Below are 20,254 nucleotides of genomic sequence, written 5' to 3'. Positions count from 1 at the left end.
TTATATGTCAAACAGTTAGGCTCTAGGCTCCAATAATTGCCCGGAGAATGTTTGCCTGTGAATGACTGGCCAGCAGCACATTCAGACTCCAGCCATGCCGGATGTGGGACAGTGATCTACGCAGGACAGCAGGGCACCTGTCATCCCTCACCCACACCTGCTAGAAGCCTATCGTGCTTTCCAGTCGTTAAGTTATTAAAACATTTTTTTACACATTTCCAGAATGGTCCCTACTGAGTGGAACTGCCCAGTCATAGACTCTAACTAAAGAATGCTGTGCTTTCGGGTCTGTGTGAAATAGGACCGTGTCAGAGCTCCTGGAAACAGTGAAAATCTGTGTCCCAGCTTCTGTGCCGCATTCGTTTCCAGAGAACTGACAGGACCTTCCTGAAGCTCTGAGCAGGCTGCCCTGGGGCGGGTGGAGAGCCGGCTGCAGGGCCGAATATGTGCTTCTGGAAAAGTGGGAGGCAAGCAGCCATGGGAGCTACAGGCTCATCGAGATAACAATGAAATAGTTGAAGAGGAAATAAGGAAACTAGATTTAATGTTCTTCATTTAACTCTATTTTCATTATTTTACCCAGAAAATCAGCAATACTGTTTTTCTTATGAAATGTTTATATGACATTTTAAAGTGTCATATAATCCAGAAGGTCTGTTGGAGAATGCCTTTTTTAGCCATGAAGTTGTAAACAGGAAATACCTTCCCAAAGAAAGACTTACTTACAAAACGGAAAACAGTAGGGATAATATGTAGTTGTGGAAATATAATCATAGCAGATTGTCAGATCTTCATGAATGTTTTAAGTTTTTTTAAGTATTTCTAATTGATAAAGTTAATTTTTCAGCTTGCGTTTTCAAACACTTAGTATTTATCAAACACTTATTAGAAGTTAAACTAATGATTATTGAATATATAGTCGTTAGCCTTCTCACTGTGATAGCATGTTTAGTGTTGATGACATTCAGAATAGTGCAGTTGAAGCGTGATTATAGTGGTGAAGCAGTGAGGAAACAACCTAACACAAATAGAATTCGTTTAACATGCATGTTATGCAGTGCCTAAAAATAATTTTTTTGAAGAACATTTAAGGGCAGGCAGGGGAAACAGTTCGCAATATAATGGGGGGAAAATAGTACCCAAAACAGGACAATTTCATTTATTGTACTATATTTTATATTTCAGAAAAGCCAGAAGAACAAAAGTTAAGTGATTTTTCTTTGGATGATAGAACTAAACTTACCTTCTTTATCTTTTTTTAACACTGAGCATGTGTTTAGTGAGAAGAAAAGATTGTAAAGGGAAGTAGACTAGATCTTATAGAGCAACTCCAGCTCTCCTAGTAACAATGTGTCTTACAATACTTTTAAAATTTGCATTCCTCCTAGAAGTCTGAAAAAGTCAGTCATATTTAGTATTATCACAAAATTGTGCAACTATCTAATGCTAGAACATTTTTATCACCCCATAAAGAAACCCCAAAGAAAATGTTCAGGAATTAGATAGTATTGATGGTTGCACAACGTTGTGAATGTACTAAACACCACTGAATTGTACACTTGAAAAGGATGAATTTATAAAGCATGTGAATAATATTTCAGTTCAAAAAACAAAAGAAAGAATACCCATATTCATTCACTGTCACTACCTATTATTCCCTTCCCCAGCCACACAACCAATAATCTGCTTTTTGTCTCTATAAATGTGCCTGTTCTGGATATTTCATATTAATGGATTCACACAATATGTGGTCCATTGTGACCAGCTCTTTCATGTAGCATAGTGTTTTTGAAGTTCACCTATGTTGTAGCATGAATCAATATTTCGTTCCTTTTTCTTCATGAATAACATTTCATTGTTATATACCACATTTTATTTATCCATCCATCAATTGATGGACATTTGAGTTGTTTCTTCTTTTTCACTATTATGAGTAATTCTGCCAAAAGCATTCATGTACACGTTTTGTGTGGACATATGTTTCAGTTCTCTTGGGTATATACAGTGATTTTCAACCTTTTTCATCTCATGGCACACATAATTACTAAAAGTCTGTAGCACACCAAAAAACATCTTTTTTGCCCATCTGACCAGAATATAGGTATAATTTTGATTCATTCACACTGGAATAGCTATGGTTGTGTTGGCTATTGTCATTTTTTTTTATTTGACAGTCTAAGGGGGGAAAGGTCAGTGCTTCTGGCTAAATAGTCAGGTACTGCATGTTTTGGAAATTCTTGCCGCACACCAGTTGAAAATCACTGGTATATACCTAGAGTGAAATTAGTGGGTCATATAACAACTCTGTGTTTAACTTTTGAGGAACAGTAAACATGTCTTTCTAAGTGGCTGTATATTTTACAATTTTACCAGCACAGTATGGAGTTTTCAATTTATCCATATATCAACATTTGTTACTGTCTTTTCCATTGTAGCCATTCTAATTAGTATGAAGTGGTATCACATTATAGTATTGATTTGCATTAATTTCCCTGATAATCATTAATATTGAGCATCTCTTTATGTGTAGATCTTCTTTGTGAAAATGTCTGTTGTCATCCTTTGTCCACTTTTGATTGGGGTTTTTGGTCTTTTGCTTTTTTTGAGATGTAAGAGTTCTTTATATATTGTGGATCAAGTCTCTTATTTGATATATGATTTGCAAATATTTTCTCCCATTCTGTGGGTTGTCTTTTTACTTTATTGATAGTGTCCTTTGAAGCACAAAGGTTTTAGTTTGTATGAATTCCAATTTATTTGTTTTGTCACTAGTGCTTTTGGTGTCATACCTAAGAAACCATGGCCTAATCCAGGGTAACAAAGACTTATACCTAGGTTTTCTTTCAAGAGTTTTATAGTTTTAGCTCTTACATTTAGTTACTTGATCTCTTTTGAGTTAGTTTTTGCTTATGGTATGAAGTAGGGGTCTGACTTCTTTCTTTTGAATGTGCCCATCCAGTTGTCCCACCATCATTTGTTGAAAAGACAATTTTTTCCTTATTGAATTGTCTTGGTGCCTACCTTAACGCTTAAAAGCAAATAAGTGAAACTTTGGAGAATAAATATTACAAGAGCCAAATTCACCTGCAAACTGGATTTCCTTAATTTGTTTAACATTCTCTATTCCCTTGTTTCTTCATAAGGGAAACATGGAAAATTAATCTTTTCAACTATGGGTGTGTCTGGTGTATGTGATGGGAAGAGGTAAAGAGTATCAAAGTATAAAAATATTTTTATAAAAATTTTTTCCAGGATGTAATTTCACACAGAACGAAGCTGAATAAGAAAAAAGGTGGAGAAATGCAAATACTGAATAACACTGACAACCAAGGAATCAAAAGTTTGAGTAAGGAGCGGAGAAAAACACTAGAAACATATCAGCAGCTGTTTTATCTTTTACAGGTGAGAACACTTTATTTCACTACTAGAGGCCCGGTGCACGAATTCATGCACCAGTGGGGTCCCCGGCCTGCCTGAGGGATCGGGCTGAAACTGGCTCTCCGACATCCCCCGAGGGGTCCCAGATTCCAAGAGGGCACAGGCCAGGCTGAGGGACCCCACTGATGCACTATTAGGACCAGGGATGGACGCGAGGTTGGCCAGCCAGGGAGGGGCCGTGGGAGGGCTCCAGGGTCTGCTGGCCCATCTCGCTCAGTCCCAATTGGCCGGACCCCAGCAGCAAGCTAACCTACCGGTCGGAGCGTCTGCCCCCTGGTGGTCAGTGCACATTATAGCAACTGGTCGACCAGTTGACTGTCTGCCCTCTGGTGGTCAGTGCACGTCATAGCAAGCGGTTGAGCTGCCTTAGCATATCATTAGCATATTACGCTTTGATTGGTTGACCGTCCAACCGGATGGCCAGACACTTAGCATATTAGGCTTTTATTATATAGGATGAGTTTTGGGTAGATACTGTGTTCTATGTTTGTGGTTTACAGTGGATCTTTCCCCATGCTAAAACTGGAATAGAGTTTAATCTTATATGCTTTGAAAACCTAAGTACCAAGTACTATTCTAGGTTCTTTACATACATTATCTCATTCAATTCTTACTGCAACCTTAGAAACCATTAGGAAGTAATTGCTGTTGTTTTTCCTAAATTACATATGAGAAAACTGAGAGAGCCAGTGAGTGGTAAAACAAGGGCTTTGGGACCCAAGTAGTTTGTTTTCAGAGCCCATTAGCTTCATGACTATCTTATACTACAGTTATCTGCAGAAACGGAATGAATCTGATGATAATATAAGCAGATGCTGTTTACCATGAAAAAATTATCTGAAAAACAGGTGTTTACCAGAATCAACCTGCCCTTCTTCTGAGCAAAGAGCCAAAGAGTTTGGATTAGGGAAATAGTGTATCTTTTATTTCATTGATTTCATGGCATTCCTCTGATCTGAATGAACAGTGATTCTTCGTTGCTTCCAGAGTGCAGGTGTGAGCTGATAAGCTGAACTGGTTATGGTTGGACTCTGGTGGACCAGTTGCTGTTTTATTTGACCATTGATTCAGCTTATCTGCCCGACCACAAGGTGCTAAAGGAAACTGAGTAAGCGACAGTGATAGATGTAAACAAAGCCTCCCCTTCAGCAGGAAAACTTTCCCACAAGACTTGCATCAGCAGTTCTTCCTGGAGAGTCAGGTGTTCCTCTGTGTGGGCAGCTGCTGTCAGTGGTGATGCCTGAATCTGTGTGTGAGGGTGCCACTGACATGAGGTGTACACAGAACATGTTAGCCAAACCATAAATAAGGGGTGACTAGACCCACTGAGAGAAGAGATGTTAATTTTGATAATTCTCTATTTCGAATAATAGCTTGGAAAAAGAGATGTAGTGCCACAGAGGGCCACAGTGTGGCAGCATAGAAGGGGAAAACAAAAAAACACACACGTTAAAACAGAATTGTCCGTGGAATCCAGGGCTTAATACCAGCAGCCTTTCCAGAAAGAAAGGGGACTCACACTCGACAGGGAAGGGTTTCTGGCTGCCTAAATCAGGTTAGTAGTTATCCATCAGTTGGAAATTTAATCTTAGACATTTGTCATTTTTCACATCCACAAACTTCTAAGTGTATGAAGCTGCTTTGATAGAATTTGTGTCACAGGGAAAGTCATAATTTAGTCATTAGCCTACGGCTTGTATTGTTTACCCTGTTACATAAGTGGAGGCAGATGAATGGAGAAGAGGAAAGACACAGGAGCATGTTTAGATGAATTGTACCAAATTTTATTTCCCCCAAAATAAAAAAAAACTGATAGTCCCAGGACACGACCATTTGGTTGAACCCAGTGAATTGCCTCTTCTAATCATGTATTTTTCCTTCACCTTTTCTTTCTCTCCTTTGGAGACCTTAGCCCAAGATCAATGAAGAAACCATAAAATAGCAAATGACCTGGATTCCTTTGGCCTTTGGATTATGCCTTGGCAAGAATTATTAGCCACAGTAACCAATCAGCTAATATAGGTTGGGTTTGTCTCTGCAGTGTGAGCCTAAATTTAAAGGTTTTAGGGCATCTGAGAGCAATGAGGAGTGGGCTTCTTTAGCTTTAGAGTAACTTTCTCAATCTCATATGTTTTGCGTGGGAAAAGAATCTCTACAGAGCTATAAAGGAACAGTTGTCCTGAGCTGCTTATTCATAACATTTCAGCCAATTTTTTATAGGCTTGAAAGTAAATCTAGGTAGTAAAGTAAGCTAGCATTTGGATTTTCTTTAAAACACTAAAGCCAAACTGCTTGAGTAGAGTTGTCTCTTGATGTCCACCAGGGATTGATTCCAGGACCCCCAAGGTTACCAAAATTCACAAATGCTCAAGTCCCTTATATAAAATGGGGTAGTACTTGCATATAACCTAGGCTTATCCTCCCATATACCTTAGTCATCTCTATATTACTTATAATACCTAATGTAAATAGTTGTTATACTATAGTATATGCGGAATGATAACAAGACAAAAGTCTGTACATGTTCAGACTGTATATGGCCATCATGACCTAATTATAGAGTTACACGTCAGCAACAAAGTAATGTTTTTCCGAGTATTTATCTGGTTGGTTGAATCCACCGATGCGGACCCTATGGATATGGAGGGCTGACTCTGTTCCAGATGAAAATTAGTTTCTGTGTATGGAAAATTTTCCTTTCTCATCACAAGGAAGATGAAAAGGAGGAGGATTTCTCTGTAACCTAAGAATTATTTTTTTCTCTGCTAATAACCTCCATCTGGTTGGTGTAGCTACTGGAGAAAAACCCTATGACTGGTGCTACATCTCACAGACTCCAGCTGAGCACTCAGGGCTCCATTTCAGTGTTTTTAAAATTCTTGTCAATATTTAAGTTGTCTTTTTTTTCTTTGTTAATTTCTTCTGGCATTTCCCCCATCAACTATCCTGACCTTCACCTCTTTCTTTAGCCTACCTGCTTCACGCCTAAGTTCTCATTCCTTGTAAAACATTATGGCCATCCCACTGTCTTCACATTCAAACATATCCTTTTCTTTTTTATTTTTAGTCTCAGAATAGGGGATGTTTCCTTTTATTCATTCATCACTTCTTCTAGGACAGTCTGTTTAGCTGGGCCTTTTCAGATACCAGATTCTATTTGCCACCCCCTCTCTCTTCTGTGTTTCAAAAATAAACATTCATGTATGGCTCAAAATGGGTAACAGTGTAAAGTATGTATGTTTCATTAAATATATCACATAGCATATAAAATTTAAATCCTCTCATAACTTTCTAATGTAACTTCCTATAGTATTACTATGATTACTATTAAGATTAGCTGATAACTTTTAAAGTCTTACTTTGTGCCAGATACTCTTCTGTTTGCTGTATACACATTAAGTCATTGACAGGGAACTGGATATTCTTCTCTGATTTAATAATATATTAACATACAGATTTTAGATGGTTTTTTTCTTTCTCCCTCTTTTGTTTCAGACCAATCCTTTATACCTGGCTAAGCTGATTTTCCAGATGCCACAGAACAAGTCCACTAAATTTATGGATACTGTTATTTTCACACTATACAACTATGCTTCCAATCAGCGAGAAGAATATCTACTCCTCAAGCTTTTTAAAACCGCTCTGGAAGAAGAAGTAAAGTATGTATATAAATAATTCTTAGAAGTTATTTATACCTATTAAGTATATCAAATTTCTTAAGAAATTTCTACATCATTATAAGTTATGCAGGTACAACTTTCCTCCACCAGTGATATCTTTTCTAATGCTAAACTAACTTTCGATTCTATACAACAACTGAAAATCTAAAGCTTTTTTGAAAGTCAGTAAGAAAATTTAACTTAATTAAAATTATGTAAGTAATAAAGCCACAAGATAAGGATCTCTGCTAAATAGTGTTCCCTTCTTACTGAAACTTAAGCTTATTTTTGCTAATTTGCTAATTTGTTTTCTCAGTAAATGTAAAAAAAATAAAGTGTAGGTAACTATAATGAATGGACAAAAAATAATAATAATAACACACACACAAAAAAAATCAACACATGAGGAATGTCCTTAGCCAACTAGATGGACCTTAACTTTCTTCCTGACTTCTTGACACCTAAAGCATATTAGCTAGGCCCTCTGCCCTCAGGGTGTCTATAAACCAGCAAGAGAAATAGAATTCATGAGAAATAGTAATTCTGTGCCGAAGAATAAGGTAAGAACTAAATGAATAACATACAGTGTAACATCAGAGGAATGGTAAGAAGTTTCAGTTAGGTCAGTTGATAAAGATATTATGGAAGAGGAGGTAGTTGGCCCAAAGCCTATAGTTTTATAAGAAGAAATGGAAAAAGGAAATAAGGCACAGTGATGATAGAAGCAGCATGGGCCGAGGTACAAGAAAAAGATTAGTCTCTCCAAGATGTGACTTAATTAGTGACTATTAGTGGTTGAGCCAGATCATGGAAGATAGTGAGGACAGGACCACCTGATGAGCCTCTTACTCCCCAGGAAGCTATAAGGTTTTGGAGAAGGGATGTGGACATGACCACATTGGGTTTAGAAGATTGACCAGCTGGCCATGTTTAAACAGGGTGAATTGGCGCTACACAGATCAGAGAATGAGAAGGAAGAAAGATAGTTTGTGCTTTTAACATACTCAGTAGCACGTGGATGAAAATATTCAGCAGAAAACTGGAAATTCAAGACTAACTCCCAGGAAAGAGATGGGGAATAGATATCAGATCAAAGGATAGGCTGCAGAGATATGGTCATTGCAGTTGTGCCTGAGCGAGATCTGAGGAGAGAACATGTAGAAGGTGAAGGAAAACAAGTCAAAGGTGGGAAGAGGAGACAGCAAAAGAAACAAAATGAATGACTAGGTAAGACCCTGGCACTCTGAGACCCTAAAGGGAAAGCCAGTGGAAAAGGGAGACAGTGGTCCAGTGGGAGGAGGGGGAGAGGTTGCTCAGCGATGGAAGGTTGGAGAGAGGGAAGGTCAGAGAGTTGGCAATCAGAAATAAAGATTTCTCTCAGCCCTGTGATGGAGCCAGAAGCCACATAGCCTAGAATTTGAGTGGGACTTAAAGAAGTGGAGATAGTCCATTCAGTCAAGAAAGTTATTTTTGAAATTTGGTAACTAGAGAGGACACAGTACTTGTCCAGTGTCCCCCAGTGTTATTAGTCTTGGTCCATTTTCAGTTCCTTCCTGCCTCCTAGATTGAGATTACGGCAGAGAACCTATTTTTAAACCCTTAAATTTCTCAAATCAGAAACATTCATCTTATAAATGATAGCTTCCTTTTAAGTCATACTGTCTTTGATCGTCACTGGAGAAACATATAGCCCCAGGAAGCCCTCGCCTGCCAGAGAGAATATACATTGTTTAAAACTATCCACAGAGACAAACCATTTTGTTTGGGGTTGGGCTTTTTTTAGATCAAAGGTGGACCAGGTACAAGACATCGTTACTGGGAACCCTACAGTCATCAAGATGGTGGTCAGCTTCAACAGAGGCGCCCGTGGGCAGAACACGCTGCGCCAGCTCCTGGCTCCCGTGGTGAAGGAGATCCTGGATGACAGCTCCCTGGTCATCAACACAAACCCTGTGGAGGTGTACAAGTCTTGGGTGAACCAACTAGAAACACAGACTGGAGAAGCCAGGTAACAAAGCCAGGAAGATGCTGTTTTCCAATCATGCTTCATGATCATTTTTACATGTGTATTACATATATTCTTAAACTCTGTCAAGCTCTGTTAAAAGAACAAAACGTACTGTACAAATTCCATTCAATCCAAGATGTTACCTCCCGTTAACTTACGGTGCAGGTCACATTCTTAGAGTACTGCTCATCTTGATAGTACACTCTGTTGTAACATTTCAGTACCAGTTGATCCCCCATCATCCTCTCCCTTGGTTATTCTTTGTGTGTTTCTAAACTAGATCTAGAAATGGTACACCTGAAAATACATACTTTTTTAGACTTACCAAGTGAGTAACTTTAACGCGTAAGCATCAACAAGCCAGGTGGTTTTTTAGATCTAAGCAATCCCAGTTTTTATTGCCTGCAAAAGGATGCCTTCTGAAATCATGAAGATATGCACAGAGAACTCTGGTTGTCATAGCAGCATTTGTAATAGCAAAAGTTGGGCAAAGTCAAAATATTTAGCTTTGGGGAATTTGTTAAATAAAGGTTTGTGTGACATAATGGAGTAGTCAGTAACTATTTGGAATCATGGCACAGAAATCTATTTATTGGCATGGAAAAATGTTCACAATTTAGTTTTCAGTTGCAGTCAAGTACAGTGACTCATTTTCTTTAAAAGGAAATACTTGTACACACACACAAATACACAAGTACACGTAGGATCTGTATGGGGAGTGTATATACACGAACTGCATTTTACCCATGAGTGTGACAGGCCCATATACACACGTGCATAGATGGAGGACCCAGAAAACTGTGGACTAAGATACGAAAAGTAGTTTTCTGTAAATTGGTATTTTTTTTCTTGTTGGCTTATATGCAGTTCTTTTCTGTAAAAGAATTTTTAAAAAGAGGAAGAAAGTTAACTGGATCTGCCAGTTACTTTGCCCGAAGAGCTCAGAGGGAGAGCCCGGAATGCCCTGCTCCCCTCCTAGCAGAGGACCATCTGTGCATGTGAGGCTTCCCCTCACTTAGCAAACCGTTCGTCCCTGGAGTCAGTGGGCAAAGTCCAGTGCACTATACAAAGCTTAACTATAGGATCAACTTGGCAAGGATACAAATGCCTATGCCCCATAAAATTGCAAGCCCTTGTTGTGTTTTCAGCAACCTGCCTTACGATGTGACCGCAGAACAGGCTCTGACATACCCCGAAGTGAAAAGTAAACTGGATGCATCCAATGAGAGCCTGCGCAGGGTCACCGACAAAGTCCTGAATTCCATCATTTCCTCCCTCGATCTACTGCCGTAAGTTCTGTTATTAGCAACTTTAGCATTCTTTGCTGAAAGTTCTTGAAATAATACGTAAAATAAACCCCAAGTAGTGAAGATAGGAATTTTCTCTCGTATTATATTTACCGTTTTAAACATTTGCCTACATTTGCATTTTAAATTCATGACTATTCTCCAAAGAGGAAAGTGTACAAACCCGTATTCAGTTACTGTCATCCATGGAAGTCCTTTGATTCCGTTACCATCTCATGTTATGTTTAATTTTAGGAAAATGCTCAGCTTTCGTTGACTGGAACAATTGCTGTGTATTCCTTTCTCACTTAGGTTTTTTTCCATTACTTTCTTTTGTCATCTGTTTTACATGTAGTTATGGATTGAGGTATATAGCCAAAGTACTGAAGAATTCAATCCATGAGAAATTTCCCGATGCAACAGAAGATGAGCTATTAAAGGTAGATGTTCAAGGGTAATCTCACCGTAGCTTCTCTTGGGGGTATGACCCAAATTACCAACACACCATTTTGTAAGATTTCTTTCACCTTCTATGACTATTTATAATAAGCTGCAGGTCTGTTTCTAACAGTTATTGTAATTGTTGATTATGGAGATCTTACACATGATTGAGATTCTTTATATTAGATCATTTGGGGGGCAGTGGCATATTTTTCACCAAAAATAATTTTGTTAACTCTATTAATGAGTGATTATATTCACTACCTTTATTTAACTCCTTGTATTAGAAAATAATTTGCTTTCTTGGGAAACGTCAATCAATGTTTACTTTCGAAAAAACCCAAACCCTTGAGTTTTCTCTCTTAAAATAGTCTTCTCCATCACTCCAGATTGTTGGAAACCTCCTGTACTATCGGTACATGAACCCAGCTATCGTAGCTCCGGACGGCTTTGATATCATCGACATGACGGCTGGTGGTCAGATCAATTCTGACCAGAGGAGAAACTTGGGAACGGTGGCCAAGGTCCTTCAGCATGCGGCCTCCAACAAGCTGTTTGAAGGAGAAAATGAGCATCTCGCATCTACAAACAATTATTTATCGGAGACGTATCAGAAGTTCAGGTGAGAGGGGTCATTTTGGAGAAACTTGCAAAGTGGTGCAAAAGAATAATGTATGTTCTGTGTTCAGAGCTAGAGTAGGGTGCACTTCTACAAGTGAGCGCTGAGGGGAAGAGGAAGAGGGGCAAGCAGGCTGGGTCACTTCTGTCTGGTGCTCCCCATCCCACCTCCAGAGCCCTGTTACATTGACTTATCCCCCTATGTGTGATTTTCACTCATTGGCAAAATGAAATATTTACTCGTGGTGGCATGCTATAGGCCAGTGATGGCGAACCTTTTGAGCTCGGCGTGTCAGCATTTTGAAAAACCCTAACTTAACTCTGGTGCCGTGTCACATATAGAAATTTTTTGATATTTGCAACCATAGTAAAACAAAGACTTATATTTTGATATTTATTTTATATATTTAAATGCCATTTAACAAAGAAAAATCAACCAAAAAAAATGAGTTCGCGTGTCACCTCTGACACGCGTGTCGTAGGTTCACCATCACTGCTGTAGGCTTATAGTAGTTAGAATTAAAATAGCTGATTTTTGCTTTTTTGAACTTGAGGGTTTTGTTTGTTTTTAAGAACTTGTTCAATCAGGAGAAACTTGCCTTATCTGCATCAAGCAATAAGTAGGAAACTGAGTAGTTGGTTTGAATGGTTGGGGAGGTCCAGCTTTTGTGCTTGTGAGGGTCACGTGTGTGATGTGTTCTATTCTAGTCTCACACCTTTCCTAATTATTCACATAAGACTGAAGCCTGTTGACTTTCAAAGCAGCTCCAGAGCCCATCACTGGTTATTGCACGGGGACATGAAAGGAGTGCGAGTAGCAGGAAGAGCCCCTCACGTGCTGCTCTCTGAGGAAGCATGTTCATCTTGGCCTTCAGTTTTCTCTTGTCTGCCATTCAGTCAGAGAAGCATGACATAACTGTGGCCTCTTCCACTCCTCACTTGGAAAATGATAACTTCCCATTCCACATTTGGGTTCTGGGTCGTGATTTATCTCCTGACAAAGATCGTTGCTGATTATTGATCTCTATTTGGAATTTGTGGCCTCCTATTAAAAACATCCCCCAAATCCTCCCACTATAGGAAGTTTCGATTTCTCAAGCTGCTAAGGTTAGGTCTTCTCACTGACCGAAAAAATAATATCCATTTCCCTGCAAACCCTTACTTGCTGTGGCAGCGTCCCTCTACTTTTTTCTCAGATTATACCTGTTAACCATCTATGTTCCCAACTCTTCAAAACCCTCCCCTCAACGCTTAAATTCCTCTGTTTTTCCCTCTTCCTCTAATACTTATTCTTTATATACTTCAGCAACTCGTGATAAATTATAGACAAAAAAGTGCAGAAGACCAGTTGTCAGATGGGAACATGCTCCCGCCCACCCCAGCATGGCTGCCTGCCATTCACCTCCCCCAGCCTTGGGGTGGGAAGGCAGAGGTCAGTTCTTGTGCACAAAAGCCTCGGGTATCCTTAGGATACACACCAAGGATCCTTTGAGGCATCTGAAATATTTACAACTTTATGGACTGGAACACCTACTCTCCCTGTGCAGAGGATCACTCCAAAACCGTGATGCCAGCACACCTGGCTTTCTTGCTCTCTCTGTCTAAACTTCCCATAGCTTAAAATAGCAGATATTTTAGAGTCTGGGTTCTGGAGGAATGGGGCACTGTACGCAGTTGTGTGTCTATCCTTAATAGTATTTCCATCAGCCACAACTGTTGTTTGGATCAACTGAGTAGACAAGACGTAACTCAGACTTTTGTCAAATTGATAACAGAAGCTCTGAAGGGTTGTTAGAGTATTGAAGGTCTAGGGCAGTGATGGCGAACCTATGACACGCGTGTCAGAGGTGACACGCGAACTCATTTTTTTTGGTTGATTTTTCTTTGTTAAATGGCATTTAAATATATAAAATAAATATCAAAAATATAAGTCTTTGTTTTACTATGGTTGCAAATATCAAAAAATTTCTATATGTGACACGGCACCAGAGTTAAGTTAGAGTTTTTCAAAATGCTAACACGCCGAGCTCAAAAGGTTCGCCATCACTGGTCTAGGAGCTTGTGACATTTAAAGTAGCAAATTTGAACTAGCCGGCATGGGTCAGTGGTTGAGCGTTGACCTATGAACCAGGAGGTCACGGTTCAATTCCCAGTCAAGGTACATGCCTGGGTTGCTGGCTTGATCCCCAGTGTGGGGCATGCAGGAGGTAGCCAATCAATGATCTCATCATTGATGTTTCTCTCTCTCCCTCTCCCTTCCTCTCTGAAATCAATAAAAATATATTTAAAAAATAATAAAGTAGCAAATTTGGTTGTTTTTTGAATTGTTTTCTGTAGGGAGTCTTGATTCTTAGATCAAGGATTAATAGTCTTGATATTTTTGTTTAAATTTTAGGGCCATTTTTAAAATAATATATATTAAATGACCTGCCCATAATTTGATTATATTGAGTCACTAACAGGGCCCGTCTGAGGAGTTGGGTTAAACATCCAGAAACATGGACTCGGCTTCCACAGTCAGGAGCCATCCTGGAAGATGCTGTAACAACTCCCCCCTCCCTCCCCCCTCACCCCCCTCACCACCACCACCACCAAGAGAACAAAGAATTAGTCATCATTCAAGATTTTCTCACTATTTATGAGGCTGTTTAACTCACCGATTTGACTATCTTAAGACTTTTTTTTCTTTATTAGGAAATATTTCAAAGAAGCATGTGATGTCCCCGAGCCAGAAGAAAAGTTTAATATGGATAAATACACAGATGTGGTGACAGTCAGCAAACCCGTCATTTATATTTCAATTGAAGAAATCATCAACACACATTCAGTAAGTGGGGTTAGAAAAGGCTCTGAGTTCTGACATCTGTCTCTTGAAAGTGCTTAGTCTTTCTAGGGGGCTTATGTAAGCATGTGCGAATGCTCATGTTCTTAATTCTACGAAACATTTGATTATTTATTCCCTGACTCTTAGGCATTAGTAAAACTCCTTCTTCCAAGAAAAGTTTACATTTTCCATGATCTGTTTGCAAAGTCAGATTGTGGATGTGCTGTTTAAGCCCTGAGCCGGGGCAGGGCCTGGTATTTTGCCCACCCACTAAGGCCACACTGCCTGCACCGCCATATACTGTCTCTCTCCCTTTCAGGAATCCTCTCAGCTTTTCCAGAAATTCCATGGGAAAATGAAAATGTTTTCTCTATTCTAATTTTGGACATAAAGAGGAAACAGACAGACTGCTCAAAGTTAGGGAAAATAAGACACCCCACCCACCCACCCACAAAAGCCACCTACCAAGAATCACTTCTATTCTGGAAACCCTCCTTTCTTAGAAATGGCAGTTTTAGTCTGTGCTGTGTCACAGTGTCTCCGTCTGGCTCTGCGAACAGCAGCACCATCGCCTGTGTGTTAAGTGCCTGTTGGGGGCAGGGCAGTAAAGAGAGGTTAAGCACTGAGAGTGTTTGGTGGGCGGCTTGGTGTTTTCTTTTGCCTTTTTAAAAACAAGTTTGAACTTATTTCCTGAAAATTCTAGGCTCTTAAAAGGTAACCTTTTCGAGATTAGTTTTGCACCTTGCCACTCGAAGCCAAGTTGTGGGGATGAGTTCCAGGTGTGCCCCAGACCTTCCAAGTCAGAACCTGCATTCTAACAAGATCCCAGGTGGCCCAGATACACACTAACGGTCAAGAAGCCATGGTTGAGGGTACACCCAGCTTGGGATGCTACGCACAACTAGGAGGAAAACACAGCAAATACACACTTCTTAGAGGTCCTACCCCTGCCCCCATCAAACAAGCTATGCTAACAAGTGGCAACATTGGCTGCTCAAAATTCAGTCTTTATTATTAAGCTCTTTTAAGAAACTAAAGCGTGAGGTTTGGAAGAAAGATTGGATCTACTTTTGATTTCTCTTTTTCAGAGTTAGAGCAGGGAACCTCCTCAACATTTCAACAAGCTCTCCATAAAAACTGTGAGTGACCCCAAACAAAGGCAGGTCTGAATGGCCAGCTGCAGGAGTGAGTTGGTTGATTAAATGAAGAGGCTGTGCTTCTTTTCTCTATATACAAACACCCAAAATCACAAAGGAAACATGTCCACGTCCAGCAGTGTATCATTTGCAAAAGTGACTTTCTTTTTTTTTCTTTTTTTTCTTTTTTTTTAAATATATTTTATTGATTTTTCACATGAGCAGGTAGACTCATTCATATTTGAGCAACATCCCATTTGTCCATTTCTACGGTCGATCATCCGCCTCAAAGAAAGTGTCCACATGGTGGCGCACTTTTCTGAGGGCATCGCCCTCCTGCAGAAAGTGTTGGGAGTCCTCTTTTAGAAGGAGGGATTCTTTCCCAAGGACAGCAGAGAGAACACTGTTACTGTATTCATTTGGGCGGTTCCTTTTTAAGGAAAATTAGTCTGTTCCTTTTGTGATCGAAAATTGAAAACAGAATCCAATCCTGGGAAACACAGCACGTGACTGGAGTCCCTCCATGTGCTAGGCTGGACGCAGACATAATAACGTGGGAGTAATGTCCTTTCAGAGAAAGACTGTCCTGTTTACTGTCTGTCTCAAGTGAGGAGGTGTCCACATGCAGACACCAGCACGCAGCAGCGCGACGTGCCAAGCCTGTGGCCACATGCCTGCCCCTTGTTCTCTAAGGAACATGTACACAACCTCAAAATAAGCTCTTTAATGAGACATTTTTAGGCAGTTCTTGTGTTCTGTAAATATCAGAATAGAAGGTAGCAGCTGGCCCCCCCTCCAGGGACGGTAGCCAGATCACCTGTCCTGTCTCGTCAGAAGACAACACAGATTTCTCCAAATTGCTTATTGTGTTCCTGTCTCTAACTTGTCTTCCCCCAAAACATATCCTATATGTGGTCCTTCCACATTTCACTATGTCTTTATATTGCCACTATTATTTATATAATGTCTTTCTTTAAATCAACTCACCTTTTTTTTTTAACATAAAACATATATCTTTGCTTTAAAACAAAATACCTCTAATTATAGTGGGAAAAGACACTTTAAAAGTAAATTAATGCAATGAAAACTGAGGAGTTGGATATAGTTGCTTCCTTGAAGCTGTGCACCTTGAGACCTCCTCTCCCTTTCTTAAAAATCCAATTAGCAAGTGTCAGGAAATGTTAAGGAAAGCTCAGCATTAAACAGACACTGTCTTCCCCACTGATCCTACAGACTAAAAGAGAATGGAAAAGGAAGTAAGCAAGGCAGTGTGGAACTGGCATAAGGATAGACATACCAGTCAATGGGATGGAACTGAGTATAAAAATAAACCTTCAAGTTTACGGTCCATTCTGTTTTCAACAAGGGACTAAAACAGTTCAGTAGGAAAATAATGCTCTTCAACATATGGTGCTGGGGCAACTGGAAATCTATATGCCAAGAATGAAGTCGGACCCCTCCCTTCAAATCTACTCAAAAATGAACTCAAAATGGATCAGAGCCCGGCCAGTATGGCTCAGTGGTTGAGCATTGACCTATGAACCAGGAGGTCACAATTCTATCCCCAATCAGAGCATATGCCCAGGTTGTGGGCTCAATCCCTAGTAGAGGGCCTGCAGGAGGCAGCCAATCAATAGATGTTTCTATCTCTCCCTTCTCCCTCTTCCCTTCCTGTCTCTCTAAAGATCAATAAAAGCATATTTTTTAAAAAAAAATTTAATGGGCAAATGATCCGAATAGAGATTTTTCCAAGGAAGATATATAGGCATACCTTGCATTATTGCACATTTTTTACAAATTGAAGGCAAGACCCTCCACCAGTGAAAAGATTACAACTCACTTTATTGTAATACTCTTTGTTGCGGTGGTCTGGAACCGAACTACAGTCTCTGAGGTTTGTCCGTAGTCATGGTCAATAAGCCCATGAAAAGATGCTCAAATTCACATCAGATAATGTGAATCAAAACCACGGTGAGATATCAACTTCGCACCCACTGGGATGGCTAGAGTAAAATCAAGTAATAATACGGATGTGGAATAATTGAAACTCATATACTGCTAGTAGAAGTGTAAAATGGTTCAGCCACTTTGGGAATCAGTTTGGCAATTCCTAAATATTAAACACGGAGATACTGTATGATGCAGCAATTCCACTCGTAGGTATGAACTCAAGAAAAATAAAAACATATTCACACAAAAACTCATACATGAATGTTCACAGTATCGTTATTCATAATAGACAGACAGTGGAAACAAGTGACAATCAACAGATGAATAATGTGTGATATCTCTATATAATGGAACACTGATTATTCAGCCATAAAGAGGAATGAAGTACTGATCTATGCTACAACATGGATGAACCTTGATGTCATCATGCTCAGTGAAAGAAGCCAGTACAAAAGGCCACAGATTGTATGATTTCATGCACATGAAGCAGCCAGAACAGCCAAATCTAGAGAGAGAGATAGTAAATTAATGGTTTCCGGGGACTATGAGGATGGGGTAATGGAGAGTGACTACTAATGGGTAGTTTCTTTTTTGAGTGATGAAAATGTTCTGAAATTAGATAGTGGTGATGGTTGCACAATTCTTTGAATATACTAACAATCATCACATCATACATTTTAAATGAGTAGATTTGATGATATGCTAATGATATCTAAATAAAGCTTTTAAAAACAGGTTGAAAATGGAAAAGATGAATTTTATCATTCTGACCCAGTTTTGTAAGATAGTTATGCAAAACAACTAAAATTATTTTCTATCACCAGGGGTACAAGTCCCGTACTTTGGAAACATTGTTTTAATTTAATTCTGAATACAAACAAAAACAGCTGTGCTGTTCTTCAGTTTTCCCCTCCAATGCTGCTGCTCCTCCAGGTTAAGAATGTTTCTTCTAAGACTTGGCAGAACACCCAGCAGTGTTACTCACCTTTGATCTTTTTGGAGGGGGTGGTGAAAGGGAGAACCAGCTGGTACGTCTAGGTCTCAGGCCAAAGAACCATATGGGTATTTCTGCCATCTCTACCCGTGAAGGATCTTCAGGGCCATTCAGATTAAAATAGCTAATAGTGGTAATTTTTTTCTATGTTTTTATTGATTTCAGAAAGGGGGGGAGAGAGAGAAACAGCAATGATGAGAGAGAATCATCAAGCAGCTTCCTCCTCACGCCTCCTACTGGGGTTTAAGCCGGCCACCTGGGCATGTGCCCTGACCAGAATCAAACTGGGACCTCCTGGTTCATGGATCTAGCTCAGCCACTGAGCCACACCAGCCGGACAATAGTGGTGATTTTTTCTAAGTAGCTGTAGTGTTTGATTACTGCATAATTCTTCTCTGAAAAGATACGGAAATGCCCTTCCAGTTGGCTACTAGTGTTAACCACCTTGACTCATTTTAGAATGTTTCCCCCAACTTTGACTTTTTCTATAAAGGAGTGGAGCACTGGGATCAGGTGGAAGAAGGCTGCCGCTCAGCAGACCTTGCTGAAAGGGGGTTTATGAGCACCTTTCACAAAGCTACAATTTTTTGACAAGAAGTAGACACTTCCCTCTAAGATAAAATAATAACTGTACCTCTGTGGTCTCTAATTTTAATAAATATCAGACTTGTAATTAAGATTCAAACAATATCAGAATAAAATTACCATGAAAAACTGGAAACTGTATCAATATGGTATCAGCTAAGAATTTACTTGTGTGTGTTGCTTTCTCTATACAGCTCCTGTTGGAACACCAGGATGCGATTGCACCTGAAAAAAATGACTTACTGAATGAACTGTTGGAATTGCTGGGAGAAGTACCTACTGTGGAATCTTTTCTTGGTAAGAGCGTATCCCTTCTACTTACTCTCTGGCTTGCCTAGTAGTTTGGTTGGTTGGTTGGTTGGTTGGCTCATTGTCTTTCCGATCCTAGATCAAAAGTTTTTTTGAATTTATCACCTAAGCTTATTTAAAGAATAATAAGTACACTAGCTACTTCCTACATTAAAGGTTCTATAACTTGTAGTGTCCTATAGTATAAGAACACTTTGATATTCTTGAAGGTAAGTTCTAAATACATCATAAATATATCTGTCAACCTATTTTATAAAGAAAGAAAAGAGTCAAGTTTACTAGAAATTTCTTGCTGTGTTCTCAAAATCTCTAAGGATTTTGTTAACAATTCTCCCTTTTAGTAATTTTTCATATTTTGAATATCTGTGTCCCATGTTGTTTTAACTTAATATCTAAGTTTTTTTTAATCCTCACCCAAGAATATGTTTAGAGAGAGGAAGGGAGAGAGAAGGAGATAGACATCCACGGGAAAAACATCAATTGGTAATTGGTTGCCTCCTGTACACGCCCCACCCGGGGATCAAACCTGCAACCTAGGTATGTGCCCTGACCTGGACGAACCGGCAACCTTTCGGTGCATGGAATGATGCTCCAACCAACTGAGCCACCTGGATAGGGCTAAATCAAAGACTTTTTTTAAAATATATTTTTATTGATTTCAGAGAAGAAGGGAGAAGTAGAGAAAGATAGAAACATCAATGATGAGAGAGAAACATTGATTACCTGACTCCTGCACACCCCACACTGGGGATCGAGCCCGCAACCCAGGCATGTGCCCCAACCAGGAATCAAATTGGGACCTCTTGGTTCATAGGTCAAAGCTCAACCAGTGAGCCATGTCAGCCGGGCAAAATCAAAGACTTTTAAAAGCCACTTTAAGTGTATTGGGATGTGGGGGTTTTTTATGAAGACTATGATCTCCTGTCTAACTACTGAGCCTACCTTTCCCATGGAACCTTTATCTTACATTGTTGATGCACCATCACAATGAGTGAATTGGGAGAAT

At 39.6% G+C, this 20,254-nt stretch overlaps 1 protein-coding gene across 1 annotated transcript in view; it reads left to right on the top strand.

Annotated features, from left to right (window-relative positions):
* IQGAP2 (IQ motif containing GTPase activating protein 2) overlaps positions 1-20,254 on the top strand; it is a 269,990-nt gene that overhangs the window by 230,274 nt on the left and 19,462 nt on the right. Inside the window, exons 22-29 of the mRNA XM_059694287.1 lie at positions 3,253-3,402; positions 6,934-7,097; positions 8,881-9,105; positions 10,254-10,394; positions 10,747-10,831; positions 11,222-11,454; positions 14,145-14,277; positions 19,134-19,236. Coding sequence (XP_059550270.1) covers positions 3,253-3,402; positions 6,934-7,097; positions 8,881-9,105; positions 10,254-10,394; positions 10,747-10,831; positions 11,222-11,454; positions 14,145-14,277; positions 19,134-19,236 — 1,234 coding nt within the window. The remainder of the gene's footprint in view (positions 1-3,252; positions 3,403-6,933; positions 7,098-8,880; positions 9,106-10,253; positions 10,395-10,746; positions 10,832-11,221; positions 11,455-14,144; positions 14,278-19,133; positions 19,237-20,254) is intronic.

This window comes from Myotis daubentonii, chromosome 4 (assembly GCF_963259705.1).
Source record: "Myotis daubentonii chromosome 4, mMyoDau2.1, whole genome shotgun sequence".
Classification (NCBI taxonomy): Eukaryota; Metazoa; Chordata; class Mammalia; order Chiroptera; family Vespertilionidae; genus Myotis; species Myotis daubentonii.
This window is presented reverse-complemented; position numbering and strand designations above follow the sequence as displayed.